The following is a 23549-nucleotide window of genomic DNA, read 5'->3' as shown; positions in this document are numbered from 1 at the left end:
CCAAGAGTAACCGGCAGGCAGGACAACTGTGTCCTTCAGGAGGACGGGAACCTGCCCTCAGCAGTGACCCGTCGGCAGGACACAGCCTCAGCCGCCGCATGGTGTGTGTTCCCAAGGAAAACTGAGCCAAGCCAGGAAAACCACGGGACACCCCCAAATGGGCTGTGGGCACTGAAAACCGCTTTTCAGAACATTTACTAAAGCAGGAGACATGCTTATTTGTTATGGTATCAAGTAAGAAGAAAGCAATGTCTCAAACTGCGCACGAGTAGGATCGCTGAGACGCCAAGAAAAAACGCTCAGAGGGTCCTAAGAAACACCGGGACAAGTGACAAGTGGTGGTCTCTGGGGGAGACGATCAGTGTCTGCTTATTTTTTTGAAGTCACAAATTTACTTTAATTTGTATTACGAAACAGATAACCAACCCTACAAACCCAAATTTCACTGACACTACTTAAAATGGAAAGAAAAACGTGATGCAAATAGTGCTAAGACCTAACTGGACAGAAGTGGTGATGGGAATGGGTCGCTGGTGTCTGTCACTGTGTCCCCTCCCAGCATGGCCTGCGTCACAGGACGGACGCTCTCCTCCCCCAGGACCCCACGACAGGGCTCAGGCCCCAGAGCGAGCTGCTTCCCTTCACCTTGAATGTGAACTTGGAGGCGCTCATCACTTCTATGATGTTGAAGGCGGCCCAGCTGATGTCATATCCTAGCATCTGCAGCTGCGGAAGAAAGAGGCCAATTCTCACGCAGCTGCCCCAGCTCCCCACCCCCACACTCTGGGGAGATTCCTTCTTTTTCTGACAGGTGAGTCTTCAGGTTTAAAACCAAAGTGACAGGTTAATAACACACTAAAATAATGCCCCTGATAAATAAACACCTGCAGTTGAAATACCAGCGTTACATGGGTTAAAATTCCCCACAAGGACCGGTAACCAGGCAGGCCGTTCATCTCCCTTCTCTGACCAGGGGAGGCCAGCATGGGGTGCCTGGCCCAGGCTCACACCCCGACCAGGGACTGCAGGGCTCCACCCACCAGGCTTCGGGGTCCAGCCCACAGGGGAGTCGTGAAAGCAGGGGCGCTCCCGCCCCTCCACGTGGGAAAGGCCCACTGGATGGGGCCCCAGCTTGCCCTGTGCCACGTGATCATCACGCATGCCTCGCCCTCCACCCCAAGTCAGCCCGGCGTGTGCCCCCAGGCTGGCGCCTGGAGCGGACGGTGTCCATCTGTGGCGGTGGGATGGATGGACAGACAGCAGGGGGATGGTGGAGCCAGACCCGGCCTGACAGAGCGAGCGGCCCGGCACTCACGTAGGTCAGCTTGCAGACTGCATTTGCTTTCACCGCAATGTTGTCTTGCTTCAGCTCTTGCTTGATTTCATCAATGCACTGAGAGATATATTTTGCCTAAAAGGAAAAAAAAATTGAAAAGTTGCGAGTGTCTGGCTAAAACCTAAAGAAGCCAGACACAAGAGGTCACACAGTGTGCAATTCCATTTAGATGAAACGTCCAGAACAGGCAACTCCAGGGAGGCAGAGGGGAGTCCTGGCTGTCAGGGGCTGGGGGAGGGGGAGACGGAGGGTGATGGAATGCTCTGGAATTCAACAGAACTCTGTGAGTATACTGAAAACCACTGAATTACACATATTAAAGGGGTGAGCTGAATAGTATGTGAATGGTAACAAGGCTGTTATCCTGAAAAGCCCTGTCAGTGCGATAACCTGCCTGGGATCCCCCAAAACTCTCCTCCCAAGGGGCAGGGGGCCGCGAGGGAACAGGAGTGGCCTGGGCTGATCTAGCCTGAAGCAGGCACACTGAGCTGTGGGAATTCTGCTTCTCCTACTCGTGTGTATATCTGACATTTTCTACGATGAAAAGTTTTAAAACTTAGAAAAAAAAGAATAACCATTCCAACACAGAGCATAAGACACGGCAAAGTTCTTAGTCCTCCAGTTTAACCCTTTAACCAGCTGTGAACGAGAGAAAGTGCAAGCCCAGAAGAGATCCCATGTCCCAGTGCCAAAGGCCCGTCCCTCAGCCCACGTGGCCGGGGGCGGCAGGTCCACCTCGGTCCCACACTGCTGTGACCGGGGAGCCCGGGAGCCCTGCCCAGCATGGCCACCCATGCGGGGGGCCCCACTGGCACCCACAGCAAGAAGGGCCTGGCCGCCCCAGGAACCGTGCCTGTTGGGCCCCTCTCGTCCACCTCCATGCGGCCCAGGTTCATTACTGGCCCGGGCAGCCATCCTCCTTCCCCATACTGCACATCACGGAGCCGGGGCCCAGCAGGTGACAGGCCACGCCGGGGCCTCCCCCCAGCCACCTGTCACAGCGCTTCACATAACTCCACTGGTTTGACCCCCCTCTGTGCCCCCGTCCAGGTGAGCGCACTGGTGCCTTCCAGCTCCTGCAGAGCCGGTGCTCACTACCCATGTGCAGCGCTGCCCCCCGTGGGCAGGAGCTCCCATGGGTCCCCTGGGAGGGCCCCTCGCAGGCCTCTCGTTTGCTCTGGGGCTGGCCGCCCAAGAAGAGCGTCGAGGCGCCTAAGGCCTAGGCAGGCCAGATGGCGTGGGCGCAGGTGAGAGCCGCCAGGGGTGGGAGGGTGAACACCTCCAGCCCCCGGGACCCCCGGCTCCTCCCAGGATCAGCCACACTGGCAGGGGCACCGCAGGCTCCCCTCGGGATCCCCCTTCGCTGAGGCCCTTCTCTGGGCAGCCTCTCCTGCAGGCTTCTCAGGGCCTGTCTGAAGGGGTCTGTGTGCACGCCCCGTCGGCCTCCCTGTGACAGATGCTGCAGCGGCGTGTCAGTGCTCGGCTGCACTGCCATCATGCGTGTCCACCCACCCAGCAGCGCAAGGGCTTGGATCCTTCCCACTTTCTGGCTCCCGTGATGCACGCTGCCATGGACGTGTGTACACAGGCACCTGTGTGGACACCTTTTCGATTCCCTTCAGTTTCCTCACTACCCCAGCACTTGTACTAAAACACCGATCAGAAGGTCAGTACCGACACACACGGTCCAGAGCGAGGAATGTGCCCCATGGGGCGCAAGGCTGCACCCCCAGAGCCGCACAGAAGTCCCATTGGCAGTCCCAGGAGAGCCCAGCCCTGCTCAGAGGCGGTCGTCACTCACGGCTGGGAGGAGTGTGGTGCCCCATGCTCCCGTCACCCACCAACAGTGGCATCACCTAAACCTGCCAGGCGGGCGAGCTCAGCGACCTCGCCCAAGTGGCTGCACCCTCCTCCCACATCACCCCAGACCACTCGTAGGCCCAGCACACGCTCCCGGGGAAGGCACCACCCTGAGAGCGCTCTCAGCGAGCGTCTGATGAATATTCCATGACCAAGAGTTGGACATTGGAACATGGGTCACCAGATCCTTCCAACGGGCTTCCAGTTACTAATCCCCCAGGCGCCTCAGTTCCCATCCCAGTGCACGATAACCCCTTTGTGCACCCTGAATGTGCTGTTAATGATTCAAAAGGGAAAGAACAGAGAGATGATCCCAAGCGTGGGAGAACAGGCCCAGCGCTGCGGGAAATGGTCTGCAGGTCCCAGGTGCAAACTGGTGCACGCACATGCACACACACACGCTGGCCCCTCAACGCCCAGATGTCCGTCCGCTGGTGAACGGCCAACACAGTGCACTCTCTGCACAAATCTATTTTCTAGGTGGCCCAATGACCCCTCAGCTTTCAGGAAGCCAGGCAGAGTCCACTCCTGGTAATGTCTGCACAGCTACCGTCAGACCATGCCTCCCACCAGCACTGTTTGGAGACAAATGTCCAGGAAGCGCAGGACAGGCGAGACCACTGGTCCTGCCCCGGCTTTGATCCTGAGAGCCACGCAGAGCAGGGAACAGCCTGGGCAAACGCAGCTGCTGGGAAGTGAGGGGGGAATGGGGTGGGGGTGGCACATCCTCACATGAACTCTACACCCACCGCACGCTGCACACAGCCCAGCACTCCAGCGGCCTCCTGCCCACTGCAGGACAGGCTGAGCCGAACTTCCAGCCCAGACAAGCTCACTGTCCCCTAAAACACATCCCCTCTCTGCAAAACCAACACTCCACTGAGAATACAACAGAATCCAGTGTCTACAACATACCAGCCACAATGTCCGGGCCACAAGCCAAAATTATTCAAATTAGAAACAGGAAGGACTTCCCTGGTGGTGCAGTGGTTAAGAATCCGCCTGCCAATGCAGGGGACACGGGTTCGAGCCCTGGTCCAGGAAGATCCCACATGCCGCAGAGCAACTAAGCCTGTGCGCCACAACTACTGAGCCTGCGCTCTAGAGCCCACGAGCCATAACGACCGAAGCCCGCACACCTAGAGCCCGTGCTCCGCAACAAGAGAAGCCACTGCAATGAAAAGGTCATGTACCACAATGAAGAGTAGCCCCCGCTCGCCACAACCAGAGAAAAGCCTGCGTGCAGCAACCAAGACCCAACACAGCCAAAAATTAATTAGTTAATTAAAATAATAATAAAAAAAGAAACAGGAAAACATAACCTATACCGAAGGAAAAAAAGACAGCCAATGAAGACCGGCCCTGAGGTGACCATGGTGATGATGAACGCATTCATTTGCTGAGATTTCAACACAGCAACTGTAACCATGCTCTCATGACCAAAAAGAAAATATGCTCCTAATGAATTGAAAGGGAGGAAATCTCAGCAGAGAAAGGAAAGTGACACAGAACAACCAGATGGAAACCCTAGAAATGAAAAACAATTTCTGAGGTAGAACAGGCACTGTGTGGACTGGGCGGGGAGCTGGAGCTGAGAAGAAAGGGGAACAACAGGGCCCACCCAGTCTGAAGGGAGGAAAGTCAGGCAAGGCTGTGGTACACCAAAGGTGTAGCGTACAACTGGGGTCCCAGGAGAGGAAGGACAGAGAAAATATGTGAAAACCTAACAGCTCAAACTTCCCCAAATTTGGTGAAAGACATAAATTTACAGTTTCAAGAAGCCCAGCATCGCCCCCCCAAAACAGGAAATATAAAAGAAAATCACACCCAGACATATCACAGGCAAACTGCTGAAAACTGAATATAAGGGGAAATTCTTCAGAGGAGCCAGAGGAAAAGGGTGTGCTGCTACAGGGGAGCAGGAGGCTGAGAGAGGTGGGAGGACCCCAGACCCAGGGCTCTCCATCCAAGAACACCCCTCAGGAATGAAGGCAGAGTAACATCCCTGTACCTCAGAGCACCCACGGGGGCAACAAATGAGTCCACAGGAAGTGGCTGACCTGCAGGAAGACCCAGCCTCAACACTAGTTTTTAGCTATAAGACAGGTGCACAGGCTCATGGTTCCTACAGGCAGGAAAAGGGAGGAACGGGTTGTAAAATATTAAAATAATGTTTCAGGAGGGTGGAGTCAAGAAGGCATACTAGGAGGATGTGGAATTCACACCTCCTCACAACTAGAGCACCTACCAGGCACCGGTGGGGGACCACAGACACCTAACGGGACGGGAGGAACCCCCAGCGACCGGCTGTTTCCATTATAGCTTTATTTTTCCTAATATATATTTTATCTCTCTAATTTTATTTTGTTTTTTATTCTTTGATATTGTACTGCTCCTTTTTTTCTTTCTTCTTCTTTTTTAAAATTTTTCTTACTGTGCCACAAAGCTTGCGGGATCTTGGTTCCCAGGTGGGAGGTCGGGCCGGAGCTCCTTTGGTGGGAGCTCCAAGCCCAAACTGCTGGACTAACAGAAAACCTCAGACCTCTGAGGAATATCAATCAGATATTCAATATCAATCAGAGCGAGGCCTCCCGGAGGTCCTCATCTCAGCACCAAGACCCAGCTTTATCCAACTACCTGCAAACTCCAGTGCTGGACATCTCAGGACAATCAGTAAGACAGGAATACAGCACCAACCATCAAAAAAAAAAAAAAAAATTTGTTTCAGACAAAGGAGCAAGGTAAAAACCTACAAGGCCAAATAAATAAAGACAAAACAGGCAACCTACCTGAAAAAGAATTCAGAGTAATGATAGTAAAGATGATCCAAAATCTCGGAAACAGAATGGAGAAAATACGAGAAACATTTAATAAGGATCTAGAAGAACTAAAGAGCAAACAAACAGTGATGAACAACACAATTACTGAAATTAAAAATACACTAGGGCTTCCCTGGTGGCGCAGTGGTTGGGAGTCCGCCTGCCGATGCAGGGGATGCGGGTTCGTGCCCCTGTCCGGGAAGATCCCACATGCCGCAGAGCGGCTGGGCCCGTGAGCCATGGCCGCTGGGCCTGCACGTCCGGATCCTGTGCTCCGCAGCAGGAGAGTCCACAACAGTGAGAGGCCCACATACCGCAAAAAATAAAAATAAAAATAAAAATAAATTTAAAAAAAAATAAAAATACTCTAGAATGAGTCAATAACAGAATAACTGAGGCAGAAAAACAGATAAGTGAGCCAGAAGATAAAATGGTGGAAATAACTGCCAGGGAGCAGAACAAAGAAAAAAGAATGAAAAGAATTGAAGACAGTCTCAGAGACCTCTGGGACAACATTAAAGCACCAACATTCAAATTACAGGGGTCCCAGAAGAAAAGAGAGAAAGAAAGGATCTGAGAAAATATTTGAAGAGATTATAGTCAAAAACTTCCCTAACATGGGAAAGGAAATAGTCAATCAAGTCCAGGAAGCACAGAGAGTAGTACCATACAGGATAACCCCAAAGAGAAACATGCTGAGAGACACGTTAATCAAAGTACCAAAGATTAAATACAAAGAAAAAATATTGAAAGCAGCAAGGGAAAAGCAACAAACAACATGCAAGGGAATGCCCATAACGTTAACAACTGATTTTTCAGCGGAAACTCTGCAAGCCAGAAGGGAATGGCAGGACATATTTAAAATGATGAAAGGGAAAAACCTACAACCTAGGTTATTCTACCCATCAAGGATCTCATTCAGATTTGACAGAGAAATTAAAACATTTACAGATAAGCAAAAGTTAAGAGAATTCAGCACCACCAAACCAGCTTTACAACAAATGCTAAAGGAACTTCTCTAGGCAGGAAACACAAGAAAAGGAAAACATCTACAATAACAAACCCAAAACAATTCAGAAAATGGTAATACGAACATACATATCAATAATTACCTTAGGGCTTCCCTGGTGGCGCCGTGGTTAAGAATCTGCTTGCCAATGCAGGGGACAGGGGTTCGAGCCCTGGTCCGGGAAGATCCCACATGCCCCAGAGCAACTAAGCCTGTGTGCTACAACTACTGAGCCTGCACTCTAGAAACCACGAGCCACAACTACTGAGCCCACGTGTCACAACTACTGAAGTCCGCGCACCTACAGCCCGTGCTCCACAAGAGAAGCCACCGCAATGAGAAGCCCACGCACCGCAACGAAGAATAGCCTCTGCTTGCCGCAACTAGAGAAAGCCTGCACTCAGCAACAAAGACCCAATGCAGCCAAAAATTAATTAATTAATTAATTAATTTAAAAAAATTATCTTAAATGTAAATGGATTAAATGCTCCAACCAAAAGACACAGACTGGCTGAATGGATACAAACACAAGACCCATATATATGCTGTCTACAAGAGACCCACTTCAGACCTAGGGACACATACAGACTGAAAGTGAGGGGATGGAAAAAGATATTCTATGCAAACGGAAATCAAAAGAAAGCTGGAGTAGCAATTCTCGTATCAGACAACATAGACTTTAAAATAAAGACTATTACAAGAGACAAGGAAGGACACTACGTAATGATCAAGGGATTAATCCAAGAAAATACAACTGTAAATATTTATGCACTCAACATAGGAGCACCTCAATACATAAGGCAAATGCTAACAGCCATAAAAGGGGAAATCGACAGTAACACAATAATAGTAGGGGAAATTTTTTTTTTTTTTTTTTTTGTGGTACGCGGGCCTCGCCCCGCCGTGGCCTCTCCCGTTGCGGAGCACAGGCTCCGGATGTGCAGGCTCAGCGGCCACGGCCCACGGGCCCAGCCGCTCCGTGGCATGTGGGATCCTCCCAGACTGGGGCACGAACCCGCATCCCCTGCATCGGCAGGCGGACTCCCAACCACTGCGCCACCAGGGAAGCCCCACAGTAGGGGATTTTAACACCTCACTTTCACCAATGGACAGATAATCCAAAATGAAAATAAATAAGGAACCACAAGCTTTAGATGACACATTAAACAAGATGGACTTAATTGATATTTATAGGACATTCCATCCAATAACAACAGAATACACTTTCTTCTCAAGTGCTCATGGAACATTCTCCAGGATAGACCATATCTTGGGTCACAAATCAAGCCTTGGTAAATTTAAGAAAATTGAAATCATATCAAGTATCTTCTCCAACCACAATGTTATGAGACTAGATATCAATTACAGGAAAAAAACTGTAAAAAACACAAACACATGGAGGCTAAACAATACACTGCTAAATAACCAAGAGATCACTGAAGAAATCAAAAAATATCTCAAAACAAATGACAACGAAAACACGATGACCCAAAACCTATGGGACGCAGCCAAAGCAGTTCTAAGAGGGAAGTTTATACCAATACAATCCTACCTCAAGAAACAAGAAAAATCTCAAATAAACAACCTAACCTTACACCTAAAGCAATTAGAGAAAGAAGAACAAACAAAACCGAAAGTTAGCAGAAGGAAAGAAATAATAAAGATCAGATCAGAAATCAATGAAAAAGAAATGAATGAAACAATAGCAAAGGTCAATAAAATTAAAAGCTGGCTCTGAGAAGATAAACAAAATTGATAAACCATTAGCCACACTCATCAAAAAAAAAAGGGAGAAGACTCAAATCAACAGAATTAGAAATGAAAAAGAAGTAACAACTGACACTGCAGAAATACAAAGGATCTTAGAGATTACTACAAGCAACTATATGCCAATAAAATGGACAACCTGGAAGAAATGGACAAATTCTTAGAAAAGCACAGCCTTCTGAGACTGAACCAGGAAGAAACAGAAAATACAAACAGACCAATCACAAGCAGTGAAATTGAAACTGTGATTAAAAATCTTCCAACAAACAAAAGCCCAGGACCAGATGGCTCCACAGGCGAATTCTATCAAACATTTAGAGAAGAGCTAATACCTATTCTTCTCAAACTCTTCCAAAATATAGCAGAGGGAGGAACACTTCCAAACTCATTCTACGAGGCCACCATCACCCTGATACCAAAACCAGACAAAGATGTCACAAAAGAATACTACAGGCCGGGGCTTCCCTGGTGGCACAGTGGTTGAGAATCTGCCTGCTAATGCAGGGGACACGGGTTCGAGCCCTGGTCTGGGAAGATCCCACATGCCGTGGAGCAACTGGGCCCGTGAGCCACAGCTACTGAGCCTTCGCGTCTGGAGCCTGTGCTCCAGCAACAAAAGAGGCCTCGATAGTGAGAGGCCCGCGCACCGCGATGAAGAGTGACCCCCCGCTTGCCACAACTAGAGAAAGCCCTCGCACAGAAATGAAGAACCAACACAGCCAAAAATAAATAAATAAACAAATGTGGGTTTAAAAAAAAAAAAAAAAGAATACTACAGGCCAATATCACTGATGAGCACAGATGCAAAAATCCTCAACAAAATACTACCAAACAGAATCCAACAGCACATTAAAAGGACCATACACCATGATCAAGTGGGGTTTATGCCAGGAATGCAAGGATTCTTCAATATACCCAAATCAATCACTGTGAGACACCATATGAACAAATTGAAGGATAAAAACCATATGATAATCTCAATAGATGCAGTAAAAGCTTTTGACAAAATTCAACATCTATTTATGGTAAAAATTCTCCAGAAAGTAGGCACAGAGGGAAACTACCTCAACATAATAAAGGCCATATATGACAAACCCACAACCAACATCATTCCCAATGGTGGAAAACTGAAACCATCTCCCCCAAGATCAGGAACAAGACAAGGTTGCCCACTCTCACCACTATTATTCAACATAGTTTTGGAAGTTTTAGCCACAGCAGAGAAGAAAAAGAAATAAAAGGAATCCAAATTGGAAAAGACGAAGTAAAACTGTCACTGTTTACAGATGACGTGATACTATACATAGAAAATCCTAAAGATGCTACCAGAAAACTACTAGAGCTCATCAATGAATTTGGTAGAGTAGCAGGATACAAAATTAATGCACAGCAATCTCTTGCATTCCTATATACTAATAATGAAAAATCTGAAAGAGAAATTAAGGAAACACTCCCATTTACCAATGCAACAAAAAGAATAAAATACCTAGGAATAAACCTACCTAAGGAGACAAAAGACCTGTATGCAGAAAACTATGAGACACTGATGAAAGAAATTAAAGATGATACAAACAGATGGAGAGATATACCATGTTCTTGGATTGGAAGAATCAACACTGTGAAAATGACTGTACTACCCAAAGCAATCTACAGATTCAGTCCAATCCTTATCAAACTACCAATGGCATTTTTCACAGAACTAGAACAAAAAACTGCACAATTTGTATGGAAACAGAGAAGACCACAAATAGCCAAAACAATCTTGAGAAAGAAAAATGGAGCTGGAGGAATAAGGCTCCCTGACTTCAGACTATACTCCAAAGCTACAGTAATCAAGACAGTATGGTAATGGCACAAAAACAGAAATATAGATCAATGGAACAGGATAGAAAGCCCAGAGATAAACCCACACACATATGGTCACCTTACCTTTGATAAAGGAGGCAAGAGTATACAATGGAGAAAAGACAGCCTCTTCAATAAGTGGTGCTGGGAAAACTGGACAGCTACATGTAAAAAAATGAAATTAGAACACTTCCTAACACCATACAGAAAAATAAACTCAAAATGGATTAAGGACCTAAATTTAAGGCCAGACACTCTAAAACTCTTAGAGGAAAACACAGACAGAACACTCTATGACATAAATCACAGCAAGATCCTTTTAGACCCACCTCCTAGAAAAATGGAAATAAAAACAAAAATAAACAAATGGGACCTAATGAAACTTAAAAGCTTTTGCACAGAAAAGGAAACCATAAACAAGACAAAAAGACAACCCTCAGAATGGGAGAAAATATTTGCAAATGAAGCAACTGACAAAGGATTAATCTCCAAAATATACATGCAGCTAATGCAGCTCAATATAAAAAAAAAAAAAACCCAGTCCAAAAAATGGGCAGAATACCTAAACAGACATTTCTCCAAAGAAGATATACAGATTGCCAACAAACACATGAAAAGATGCTCAACATCACTAATCATTAGAGAAATGCAAATCAAAACTACAATTAGGTACCACCTCACACCAGTCAGAACGGCCATCATCAAAAAATCTACAAACAGTAAATGCTGGACAGGGTGTGGAGAAAAGGGAATCCTCTTACACTATTGGTGGGAATGTAAATTGATACAGCCACTACAGAGAACAGTGTGGAGGTTCCTTAAAAAACTAAAAACAGAACTACCATATGACCCAGCAATCCCACTACTGGGCACATACCCTGAAAAAACCATAATTCAAAAAGAGTCATGTACCACACAATGTTCATTGCAGCTCTATTTACAATAGCCAGGAGATGGAAACAACCTAAGTGTCCATCGACAGATGAATGGATAAAGAAGATGTGGCACATATATACAATGGAATATTACTCAGCCATAAAAAGAAACGAAATTGAGTTATTTGTAGTGAGGTTGATGGACCTAGAGTCTGTCATACAGAGTGAAGTAAGTCAGAAAGAGAAAAACAAATACCGTATGCTAACACATATATTTGGACTCTAAAAATAAAAATGGTTCTCATGAACCTAGGGCCAGGACAGGAATAAAGATGCAGACGTAGAGAATGGACTGGAGGACATGGGGAGGGGGAAGGGTAAGCTGGGATGAAGTGAGAGAGTGGCATGGACATATATACACTACCAAATGTAAAATAGCTAGCTAGTGGGAAGCAGCCGCATAGCACAGGGAGATCAGCTCGGTGCTTTGTGACCACCTAGAGGGGTGGGATAGGGAGGGTGGGAGGGAGACGCAAGAGCGAGGGGATATGGGGATATACGTGCACATATAGCTGATTCACTTTGCTGTACGGCAGAAATTAACACACCACTGTAAAGCAATTATACTTCAACAAAGATGTTTAAATAAATAAATAAATAAAATAATGTTTCATATTCCCTTGGGAGTATTTAAATATTTATCTAAAACATAGTTACACACATGAAGTTAAAGTAAGGAACGTGGGAGAGAATGATTAGTCTTTGCAGTCTATTTACACACAGCATTGTTAACAAAGAACTATTTACTCTCCTTTTCACAAAAAAAGAAAAAAAAAATGGCCAAGGTATACAGTCATGATCTAGATCCAGGAAATTATACAGGCAGACCTCAGAGATACTGTAGGGAGGGTTCCAGACCACCTCAATACAGTGAATATCACAGTCACACATAAAAGTTACATAAAAGTTACACATAAAAGTTACGTTTACACTGTTCTGTAGTCGGCCAGGTGTGCAGTAGCGTTATGTCTAAAAAAAACAACATACACACCTTAATTAAAATTACTTTATTGCTAAAAAATGCTAACCATCATCTGAGCCTTCAGCAAGCCATCTTTTTCTTGGGGGCGGCGCGGGGGGCAGGATCTGAGTTCCCCGACCAGGGATTGAACCTGCACCCTCAGGAGTGAAGGCGCCAAGTAGTCCTAACCACTGGACCGCCAGGGAATTCCTAGCGAGTCATCATCTTTTTGCTGGTGGCGGGTCCTGCCCCGATGCTGTGGACAGGGCGGCCGTGGCCATTTCTTAAAATAAGACAACAATGAAGTCTGCCGTATTGGTGGCCTCTTCCTCTCACGAACGTTTCTCCGTGGCGTCCGATACTGTTTGATGGCATTTTACCCGCAGGAGAACTTCCTTCACAGTTGGAGTCAATGCCCTTAAACCCTTTATCAACTAAGTTATATAATATTCTAAATGCTTTGTTGTCATTTCAACAATCGATTATGTCACGTCTTACATGGGCGAGGTTCATGGAATCCCAAAACAACCACAAGAGTAACATCAGATTTCACAGACTACAGATCACCATCACGTAATAATGAGATAGTCTGAAAACTTGTGAGAATTACCAAAATGTGACACAGAGACAGGAAGTGAGCAAATGCTGTTGGAAAAATGGCGGCAACACGCGTGCTCCCTGCAGGGTCGCCACAGACCTTCCATTTGTGAAAAACGCAGTATCTGCGAAGCACAACAAAGCGAAGTGCAAAAAAATAAGGCCTGTCTGTACCAAAAACATGAAATAGAAATATTTTAAGATCTAAAGTATAAATAGCTAACACGTATCACTGACACTGTTTTCAAAAAGAAGAAGGTGGAGATGCAAGCATGACGACATTTTCAAACACCTTGGCCTGTTCTGAGCAGGGTCACACTTCACCACAGAGCAAACAGTACTGAAAGGGATGTGTGATTCAGAATTTACCTGAGAACAAAGGATACAACCTTCCCTCATATATGAACCCGGCAGCTATAATAAAACAGCCATTTCAATACTGCCTGCTCAGCAGAGTTCCCTGGGACACTTAAAAATCCCCAGGATCCCCAGGCCCTCCCAGAGGAGTGGAGTCAGACTTCGAGGACTGAGGCCCAGAGAAGCTGCTGTTGACCCTGAGGTGCTGGCAGGCTGCAAATCCACACAGCTGGACCCTGGACTTTCCTTTTTTTTTTTGCGGTACGCGGGCCTCTCACTGTTGTGGCCTCTCCCGTTGCGGAGCACAGGCTCCGGACGCGCAGGCTCAGCGGCCATGGCTCATGGGCCCAGCCGCTCCGCGGCATGTGGGATCTCCCCGGACCGGGGCGCGAACCCGCGTCCCCTGCATCGGCAGGCGGACTCTCAACCACTGCGCCACCAGGGAAGCCCTGGACTTTTCTTTTAGACATCTTTTTAAGAGATCCGGGTTCACAGCAAAGCTGACTGGGAGGCAGAGGTTTCCCACCCCCCGCCCCACGTGTGCACAGCGTCCCCACTAGCAGTATCCCCCACCAGTGTGACGTGTGTTACAACCGATGAACCTACACGGACACGTCGTTATCACCCAGCAGCCACAGCTGACAGAGGTTCACTAGTTTGTGGGCTTGCACACACATACACTGACCCGCATCCACCGTTACGGCGTCACACGGCGTAGTTTCACTGCCCTAAAACCCCTCTGTGCCCCGCCCATTCATCCCTCCTCCCCCCAATCCTCGCACCATTGATCCTTCCCCTGGCTCCAGAGTCCTGCCTTTTCTAGAATGTCCCAGAGTTGGAATCACAGTGTGTAGCCTTTACAGACTGGCTTCTTCCTCTCGGTCATGTGCGTTTAGGGTTCCTGCGTGTCTTCCGTGGCTTGATGGCTTTCTTCTTAGTGCTGAGGGACACTGCATCGTCTGGATTCTCCGTCCACAACCTGGGCGACATCATCTCTGCTGCCTCGTCCCCTGCCGTCTTCCAGAGGTGCTCTCCGGATCGTCCCAACATGCCGGTCCTGCCACCACCCAGAGCTGCTCGCAGACGCCCTGGCTCGGGACCCAGAGCCCCAGCACCCTGCTCTCATAAGCACCAGCGCTAGCAGTGCTCAGACCTTTGGGGGCTTAGACGGGTTGAGACCACCACCACCACCGCCGCCAGAGATGGGTGTAACGACAGCAGCATTTCCAGGGCATGCCAGTGTCAGACCAGAAGCATTTCAGAAGTCGTTATGATACACGACCAGGGAGGGCTCTCCCCGTTATTCCATCCACCTTGCCAAGAACCACCCAGCTGCCACCTACGACCATTGCTTCCACAAGAAAATATTAACATTTTAACCCAGAGACGTAGGCGAGTCAGTGTCGAGACGAGAGAACTTCTCCTGACGAGATGCAAGCAGGACCCGCAAGGAGGGCACTGTCCTGTGCTCACCTGGCCGGGCATGGGCACCGGCACTTCTGCAGCCTGAAGAGCCAGGCCTCCTGCAGAAGCCCGAGCTGAGGCCCACCCTGGGGTCAGGACCCTTCACCATCCCAGCAACGAACACAGCCAGGGCACGGTGCTGAGCAGTGCAACGGACAGAGACCAGACAGCCCATCCAGACCACTGCCACCCAGTCCACCCCACGAGCCCCTCGTCCCCGCGCTCAGCCCCCGGGACCCCACGCAGGCACGTCAAGCAGCTCCTGACGGCCAATCGTGGCCCTTCTCGTCACCCAGTCGCCCTCGGCTCGGACTGGAGCCGCACCTCGGCAGAGACAGAAGCAGATGGGTGGGGGCCGGGGGCTGCAGGAGGGGAAATGGGGACTGTAGAGTGGGCACAGCATCTCTGGTGGGGTGACGAAAATGTAAAGGTAGATCATGCTGACGGCTGCGCGCTTTTGTAAATACACTAAAACCTTCACTGAATTTCACACTTCAAGCAGGTGGATGCTAAGCTATATAAACCATACTGTCTCAATAAAGCCACACAGAGAAAAACCACTTCGGTGCCACCAGAATGGAAAGACGTTATTTGACGACACGTGACCCGACGGGCCTGCGCCTCTGGTTCTGCAAATGCTCACAGCACTAGTCTACACCGGAGTGGCAACCCTCCTCCCTGCAGGGCGACAGCGGCCCGGAGACCCGGCCCAGCAGTGGCCTCCAGGGCCCGAGTCACTCCAGTGGAGGAGGAGGAGACCCTCAGCGCCGGGGTCCCCCGGCAGTGGACGGCGATGGTGGCGCCAGGACTCACCCTGAGCCTCCGCGCCCAAGTAAGCACTGGTGCCGACAAGAGCAGATCGGAGGATTCATGGTGGCACGCTGGGGGGACCGAGCCTCGGGAGACAGCGAGGGGGGTGCGCCCGTCCTGCCTGTGCCCACTGCGGACCCGGGCACAGCCGGGGGGCCCGGGACTTGGCCATGGGGCCGCAGTCAAGTCTCAGGCTTCCCGACCTTCGAATCCCACCCCCCACCCCCAGCAGAGCTCCCAGCAAAGGCTCTCAGCTCTGCGGCCGTGCCCCCAGGGGACGCTGGGCCACACCTGGGACGTCCCCGGTTCTCAGACTGGAGGGTCTGGCAGGTAGTGGGTGGGGCCGGGGAGGCTGCTCCACACCCCAGCGCCCAGGACAGCCGCTCCCCAGGGGATGAGCAGGCCCCAGAGTCCACGGTGCCAAGGGGGCACCCCAGCATCGAGCCTACCTAGGTCACCATTCCTTGTTTTTTTTTTTGTTTGTTTAATACTTTTGGCCACACCGCACGGCTTGTGGGATCTTAGTTCCCCGACCAGGGATTGAATCCACGCCCTCAGCAGTGAAAACGCGGAGTCCTAACCACCGCACCACCGGGAATTCCCCCCTCCTGCCTTTCAACCTCCTAGAATTGTTATGCAAATGGGCATTCCCAGGGGCTGGTGACCCGCACAGACACAGCCCACTACAGCCTTGGTCCTCACAACTGCCACCGCCCACAGCCTGGCCACCCACTGCGCCCGGCCCGGACTGTGCCCTGTGAATAACTCCTCCAAGTCAGGGAGAGCTGAGAGCCTTATGCTGGGAGCTCTGCTGGGGGGACGGGCTGGGGGTCGAAGGTCGGGAAGCTTGAGGCTTGACTGCAGCCCCACAGCCGATCCGTGGCCGAGTCCCAGGCCCCCCGGCTGTGCCTGGGTCCGCAGTGGGCACAGGCAGGACGGGCGCGCCCCCCTCGCTGTCTCCCAAGGCTCGGCCTGACCAAGGTGCCGCCACGAATCCTCTGTTCTGGTCTTGTCAGGCACCAGCGCCCAGACTCGGGCACGGAGGCTCAGGCAGACAGCGTCACGAAGGCTGCAAATGGCACTACGCCGAGGAAAGAGTAAAGGCAGGCGAGGCCCCGGCGGCTGCTGCTGGGAACGGGAGCCACAGGAGCGCTTCTAGTGGGCGCGACGATGCCCTGGAGGCCAAGGCTGCTCCTGCCCATGCCGCTGCGGTGACCGCCCTCCCACGCAGGGCGCTTCACCAAATGCCCCAGGCGGGAAACAACCCAGAGGTCGGGCAACAGTCCGAAGGATAAATCAACCACAGCAGACCCCTGCCGGCGACCAAAGCGAACAAGCCACCGTGGCCCTTCCCCGCAGCAGCGAGAGAGAGAGGCGGCCACTGACACCAGCCTGCAAGCAGAAGTAAGCGAGACGTTCAGGGACATTTAAGGGACAAAACTATAAGCAAGGCAAGGAAGTTACCCTCGGAGAACTTAACATAATTATCATGATACTTAAGCTGTACAAATGTGCATTATACACTTCACAACTAACAAGAGTTCGAAAAAAACACACAAATCTAGGAGACTCACCCTGTGGGCTGCTTAGGAAACCTCCCCGTTTCCCTTCACTCTGACATCCAGTGTGGGCTTCCCGCACAATGACCGACTCCCTGACACCAGCTGGGTGTCCCAAAACTCAGTTCGGATCTGACCCTCTCTGCCCGGCGTCAGTGCAGACCCCACAGGCTGAGGGCTCAGCCACAGGTCTGTCCCCACCTCACACACCCGCCAGCTGTAAACCAGAGTTCCTGTGACCCGCTTCTCCACAGGGAAGCACTTACTCGTGTTTTCCAGTTTACCACACAGTGAAGGGCACGACAAAGGATACAGATAAAGAGCTGGACGAAGAGGCAGAGAGGGTGGGGTCCAGAGGGTCAGGAGGCAGAGCTTCTGTCCTCATGGCACATGGATGCTTTCACCAGCCGAGAACCTCCCTGAGCCTCATACTTTAGATTTTTATGGAGGCTTCATCACGTAGGCATGATCCATCATTAACTCCACCTGCAGCCCCTCTCCCCTCTCCGAAGGATTGGCAGACGAGCGGGTGTGAAGCTTCAAGCCACAGCCTGGTCTTTCTGGTGACCAGTCCCACCCAGGAGCCCACCCCGGATCATCTCATTAGAACAAAAGACACTCCGATCACCCAGGAAACCCCAAGGGATTCAGCAGCTCAGTGTCAGGAACCAGGGGCAGCGACCGAATATCCCAACAAGGATGCCCCTAGTACCTCTGTTGCTTAGGAAACGACAAAAGTTCCAGGAGCTCTGTGACAGGAGCAGGGACAAAGGCCATCTCATCTCACAATAGCACAGGGTCCAACAACACAATGACAGCACAGGGGACAAGGGACGCCTGGATGAAGGGCCCAGCATTATGGAATTCTGAGAAATTTTCCTTTATCAATTTGGGTCAGGGGTTCTCATCTGGGCAATCCCAACCCCCACGGGACACTGGGCCACGTCTGGGGACACTGTGGTTGTCAGGACTGGGCATGGCCTGGTATCAGATGGGCGGGACCAGAGATGCTGCTCCACACCCCAGAGCGCCCAGGCCAGCCCCCCTCAGAGGAATGACCCAGCCCTGATGTGGGCAGTGCCGAGGGGGAGAGACCCTGACTTAGGGTAACAACCCATTTACTAAACATCCTATCTTCACTCTTCTCAGAAGCTGTTAAAATAAAAGGAATCTTACAGAAATAGCTTAAAAGCACCAAGTGCTTAGCTGTGCCAGACATAACACGTGCTTCAGTCACTGTCCCCGGAGCGAGGGCCAGCCCCGCACACACCGCACAGCCCAAGGAGCCCCACACACCTCCGCATCAGGATGAACCCCAGGAAATTGCCCTTCTTGAGGTCAGAAGCACTAGAATATCAGCACTTCACACAGTTCCCTCTTAATCCCAGATTATACCCAATTTCAAAATATCTCTCTACAGTCACCCCTTGTTATCTGTGGGGGATTGGTTCCAGGGCCCCTGAAGACACCGAAATCCTCAGATGCTCAAGTCCCTTGTATAAAATGGCGCAGACTTGCATACAACGTGCACACAGCCTCCGGTACACTTTAATTCATCTCTAGATGACTTACAGGACCTGATACAATGCAAGTGCTGTGTAAATGGTTGCCTGTGTTCAGCAAATTCAAGCCTTGCTTTTTGAAACTTCCTGGAATTTTTTTTTTTGGAAATTTTTAAATAATGTGTTTAACGTATGTAAAAGCATATATATGATATATGCTTTAAAAAATATTTACTTACTTATTTATTTGGCTGTGCCAGGTGTTCGTTGCAACACGCGGGATCTTCGTTGCTTCGTGCGGAATCCTAGTTCCCCGACCAGGGATTGAACCCAGGCCCCCAGCGTTGGGAGCGTGGAGTCCTAACCACTGGACCACCGGGGAAGTCCCGAAACTTTCTGGAATTTTTTAAAAAATACTTTCAATCCACAATTGGCAAATACAGAACCTGCAGGTACACACAGCCGACCATACACAATTAAAACTGAATTTTTTAAAGTTCAGAAACTTCGGGACTTCCCTGGTGGTCCAGTGGTTGAGAATTCGCCTTCCAACACAGGGGATGTGGGTTCGATCCCTGGTCGGGGAACTAAAATCCCACATGCCATGGGGCAACTAAGCCCACGCGCCGTAACCACTGAGCCCGTGCACCACGACGAACACCCGACACAGCCAAAAAAATAAACAAAATTAAAAAATTTTTAAAACAAATAAATAAAAACAAAGTTCAGGGGACTTCCCTGGTGGTGCGGTAGACAGGACTCTGTGCTCCCAACGCAGGGGGTCTGGGTTCAATCCCTGGTCAGATCCCACATGCATGCTGCAACTAAGAGTTCGCATGCCACAAGTAAGGAGCCTGTGTGCTGCAACTAAGACCCAGTGCAACCAAATAAATAAATATTTAAAAAGTAAATAAATAGGGCTTCCCTGGTGGCGCAGTGGTTGAGAGTCCGCCTGCCGATGCAGGGGACGCGGGTTCGTGCCCCGGTCCGGGAAGATCCCACATGCCGCGGAGCGGCTGGGCCCGTGAGCCATGGCCGCTGGGCCTGCGCGTCCGGAGCCTGTGCTCCGCAACGGGAGAGGCCACAGCGGTGGGAGGCCCACGTACAGCGGGAAAAAAAAAAAAAAAGTAAATAAATAAATTTAAAATAATTCAGAAACTTCAGGTTAAGTGGGTCCGAAGTGTTTAGACCCAAGAGAAAACGCTCAGACACCACCCAAACCCTGGCTGATACTGCTGAGTGTCACCCGATGGAATAAGCTGTGGCACCGAACAGAAAACATGGAACCCACCTCAACGCCACTGGGGGGCAGGGTACATAAACTGCAGTGCCCCCACGTGGAACCCACACTCCTGAGGGCTGAGCCCTCAGGAGCACTTGGCGCGCGTGGACAGCACTCAGGAAGGATAACAGGCAAGACCAGGACAGAATCTTAACAAACAGAACCTCCCTCAATTTCTACGCACAGAAAAAATTCTCAAATTGATTTCTGGGGAGAAGAATGTTACCTTTTGACTTAATAAACGCTAAGCTCATTACAAAAAGTTACGGGTATAATTTAAAAGACTGAAAGAAAAACCTTTTCCCAAAACATGGAAAGTACTCATAAGAATGAAATGTTTAAAAGTCATTTGTTTTTTCCTAGTCATACCCAAGTTTTGGAAGCAAGGACATTGGCAAGTGAATTTCCACCTACCTGCCAACATTACCTGTACTGTATCTTAGGGACTGAAACAAACTCAAGCATCCAAGAAACAGGTGAATTAGCCCACTGCTTCTCAAACTTCTTTGACTCATTGGAAAACATATATTTTCCATGGTAACCCAACTCCCAGGCCTGCATACACTTACTATCATAAGCTGAAACAAAAGTTTCAAAAAACAAGTTACTCTACCAGTGATCCGGATTTTCTAGTTTCTTCTTTTGGGGGCTCACAGAAGCCTGCATTCTGTTACTTGCTGCACCTTCACAGGCACTCAGCAAGGTGGAGACGTGGCTGTCACCCCCACTTCAAAACATCAGGGGGCTCTCCCCAGGTCACCCAAAGAGACCCAAGAACCAGGATGCGGGTCTCCCAAACGTCACACACTAAACCACGCTGCCTTTCCACATGGCTTTTAAAGTCACTGCTAAGCCTCACTTCTGTGGTGCCGCACAGAAGTTTTAAGCTAAAATCTATTACTTTGGGGACTTCCCTGGTGGTCCAGTGGTAAAAAATCTGCCTTACAATGCAGGGAACGCGGGTTCGATCCCTGGCCGGGGAACTAAGATCTCACATGCCGCAGGGCAACTAAGCCCACGAGCCTCAACTAGAGCCCACGTGCCACAAACCACAGAGCCCACGCACTCTGGAACCTGCGCGCCACAACTACAGAGCCCATGCGCCACAGCTAGAGAGAAGCCCATGCACCACAACGAAAATCCCACGCACCTCAACTAAGACCCGATGCAGCCAAAAATAAATTAAATAAATAGATAAAAAATAAATAAGTTACTCCTTAAAAAAAAAATCTGTTACCTTGATGGGAAACTATACTGCTGCCAGAAGTCTTCCCTGGAATGTGTGGGGCGGGGCGGGGTAGAAGGGAAGAACTCATCTTGGAGCTAGAAGAGTCACCCCACAGCCACCTGCTGTGCTCCAGAACATCTGGAACCAGTAATGACCCTCCAGATCACAACTCTTCTGATGAGGAAACCTCCAAATCCCGACGCCGCGTCTGTGGGAATCGCCAACAGGCTAAGGGCAGTATTTGCATGGAACCTTGCCTTGAGGACTCCCAGCACCAGCGCCTCCACCACCAAAACTCCGTTTAGTGGGCTCCGAGCCTGTGGGGACAGTGCCATAATCCCCACCAATTCCAAATGAATAGAGCACGGTCCAGGGTACTACCAGTGATGACAGGCACACGCCGTAAAAAGCAGACCCCCCTAACAGCATTGTGCGTCTCTCTACTGGTAAGACCCCTCGGCCCCTCCTCAGAATCCTGGAACAGACTGCTCAGTAACATCCACTAACCAAGGCGGGAAAATCAGGAGGCCAACCGGCACAGAAAAAGAAATCTAAGGGTGCAGACACCTTCCAAATTCGCTTAGCCATGCTTAGTATCTAAAATGCAGGCCAGGGCTTCCCTGTTGGGTCAGTGGTTAAGAATCCGCCTGCCAATGCAGGGGACACGGGTTCCATCCCTGGTCCGGGAAGATCCCACATGCCGCGGAGCAACTAAGCCCACGAGCCACAACTACTGAGCCCGCGTGCCACAACTACTGAAGCCCGCGCGCCTAGAGCCCGTGCTCCGCAAAACGAGAAGCCACCGCAATGAGAAGCCCGTGCACCACAACGAAGAGTAGCCCCCGCTCGCCGCAACTAGAGAAAGGCCGCGCGCAGCAACGAAGACCCAACGCAGCCAAAAATAAATATTTAAAAAATTGAAATAAAATAAAATAAAATGCAGGCCAACCAGCTACTCTTTCAACTCAAAGAGAAACTGAAAATCAGACCAAGAGTTCCCTACACTTGCAACCAACGCAGCTGGCCATAACTTCCAACGTGATGCAAAACCCAAGTGTAGCCAGAAAAGAGAAGGGGTGACAGAAATGAACCAAAACAACCTAATTACATTTCAGCGAGGTCACACCCATTCTGAGAAAGTGCAACAAAGAGGCAAGGAACTCAGGCTCAGCTGAAGGACAGAGCCCAGGGCCCTTGGTGCCTCCCAGCAAATTCCTTTACTTCTCTGCACCTTACTCCGGGTACTGCTGGGCTTCTCGGGAGCCACTGTGAGGGCCGGCGGGGTGTAATCTGGTAGTGGGACCTGCACGATGTCTAACAGCTGCTCTCCATCGGGCAACCTCACTCTCCAGCCAGGAAAAGGGGACCTTCTCCAACACCCCATTGTGTAAGTGCAGGCTTGGGCGTCCATCCATGGAAGTCAGTGGTCTGGTGGTCACTAACTGTCCCCGATCCTCCTAAATCTAGGTCACAGGTTGGGGGGTGACGGGAGGGAAGAAAATGGTGCCCACGATTACAACATTACTTCTGGAAAACCTTTTCTCCCCGACTTTCCGGTGTCTAGTTTATGTCGGCTTCTCTATTCCAGGACCCCTGAGCGGCTTCCTCATTTCGGCCTAGGACATCCGCTGCCCCACCCCATAAGAGGCGCGGCCCCACCTTCCGGGGGACACGGGCCCACGAGGCAAGGCCTGGACGTGCGTTTATCCCACCAGGGGTTCCCCCGCGGAGAGGCGGGTTCCCCAACCAGGAGTCCGAGGCCTGGGGCGGGGCCGGGGGCCCTCTCTTTTGAACAGGAGACCGAGAACCACACACAAGATTGGAGATCCACCGCTGGGGGGGCGGGGGTGGGCTGTGAAGTCTCTTCCGGGCCACCCTCGGGGAGGAGGAGGCGGGCCCCCAACGCCGGGCAGTAAACTGAGGCTCGGAGACAGAGCGGGCGTGTGGAGGCCCAGGCCGCGGGCAGCCGGGGCTCGAGCCGGGAGCGGGGCCTCGGGGGCGGCCTGGGGGCCGGAATCAGGGGCAGAGCCGGGGTCGGGGTCAGGGCCGGGGTCGGACTGCGTCGGCGCGAGGGTCCGGGTCCGGGTCCGGATCCGGGCCCGGGCCGGCGCGCCGGGCTCACCTCGTCCTCCTTGTGGTTGCGGATGCCGCGCACCAGGTCCTGCAGATTCTTGTCGAACATGCGGTCGATGCTGCCCTTGACCATCTTGAGGGCCAT

At 50.5% G+C, this 23549-nt stretch overlaps 1 protein-coding gene across 3 annotated transcripts in view; it reads right to left on the bottom strand.

Annotated features, from left to right (window-relative positions):
- AP3D1 (adaptor related protein complex 3 subunit delta 1) overlaps positions 1–23549 on the bottom strand; it is a gene marked incomplete at its 5' end in the record, with an annotated part of 47211 nt that extends 23662 nt beyond the window's left edge. For all 3 annotated transcript variants that reach the window (XM_079702167.1, XM_079702165.1, XM_079702166.1), the window contains 3 exons: positions 646–726; positions 1316–1411; positions 23454–23549. In XM_079702167.1, the coding sequence (XP_079558293.1) occupies positions 646–726; positions 1316–1411; positions 23454–23549 (273 nt within the window). The remainder of the gene's footprint in view (positions 1–645; positions 727–1315; positions 1412–23453) is intronic.

The sequence above is a fragment of the Hyperoodon ampullatus genome (assembly GCF_949752795.1).
Source record: "Hyperoodon ampullatus genome assembly, chromosome: 4".
In the NCBI taxonomy this organism is placed as follows: Eukaryota; Metazoa; Chordata; class Mammalia; order Artiodactyla; family Ziphiidae; genus Hyperoodon; species Hyperoodon ampullatus.
The sequence above is the reverse complement of the archived record's forward strand: the minus strand, read 5'-3'. Positions and strand labels throughout refer to the sequence as shown.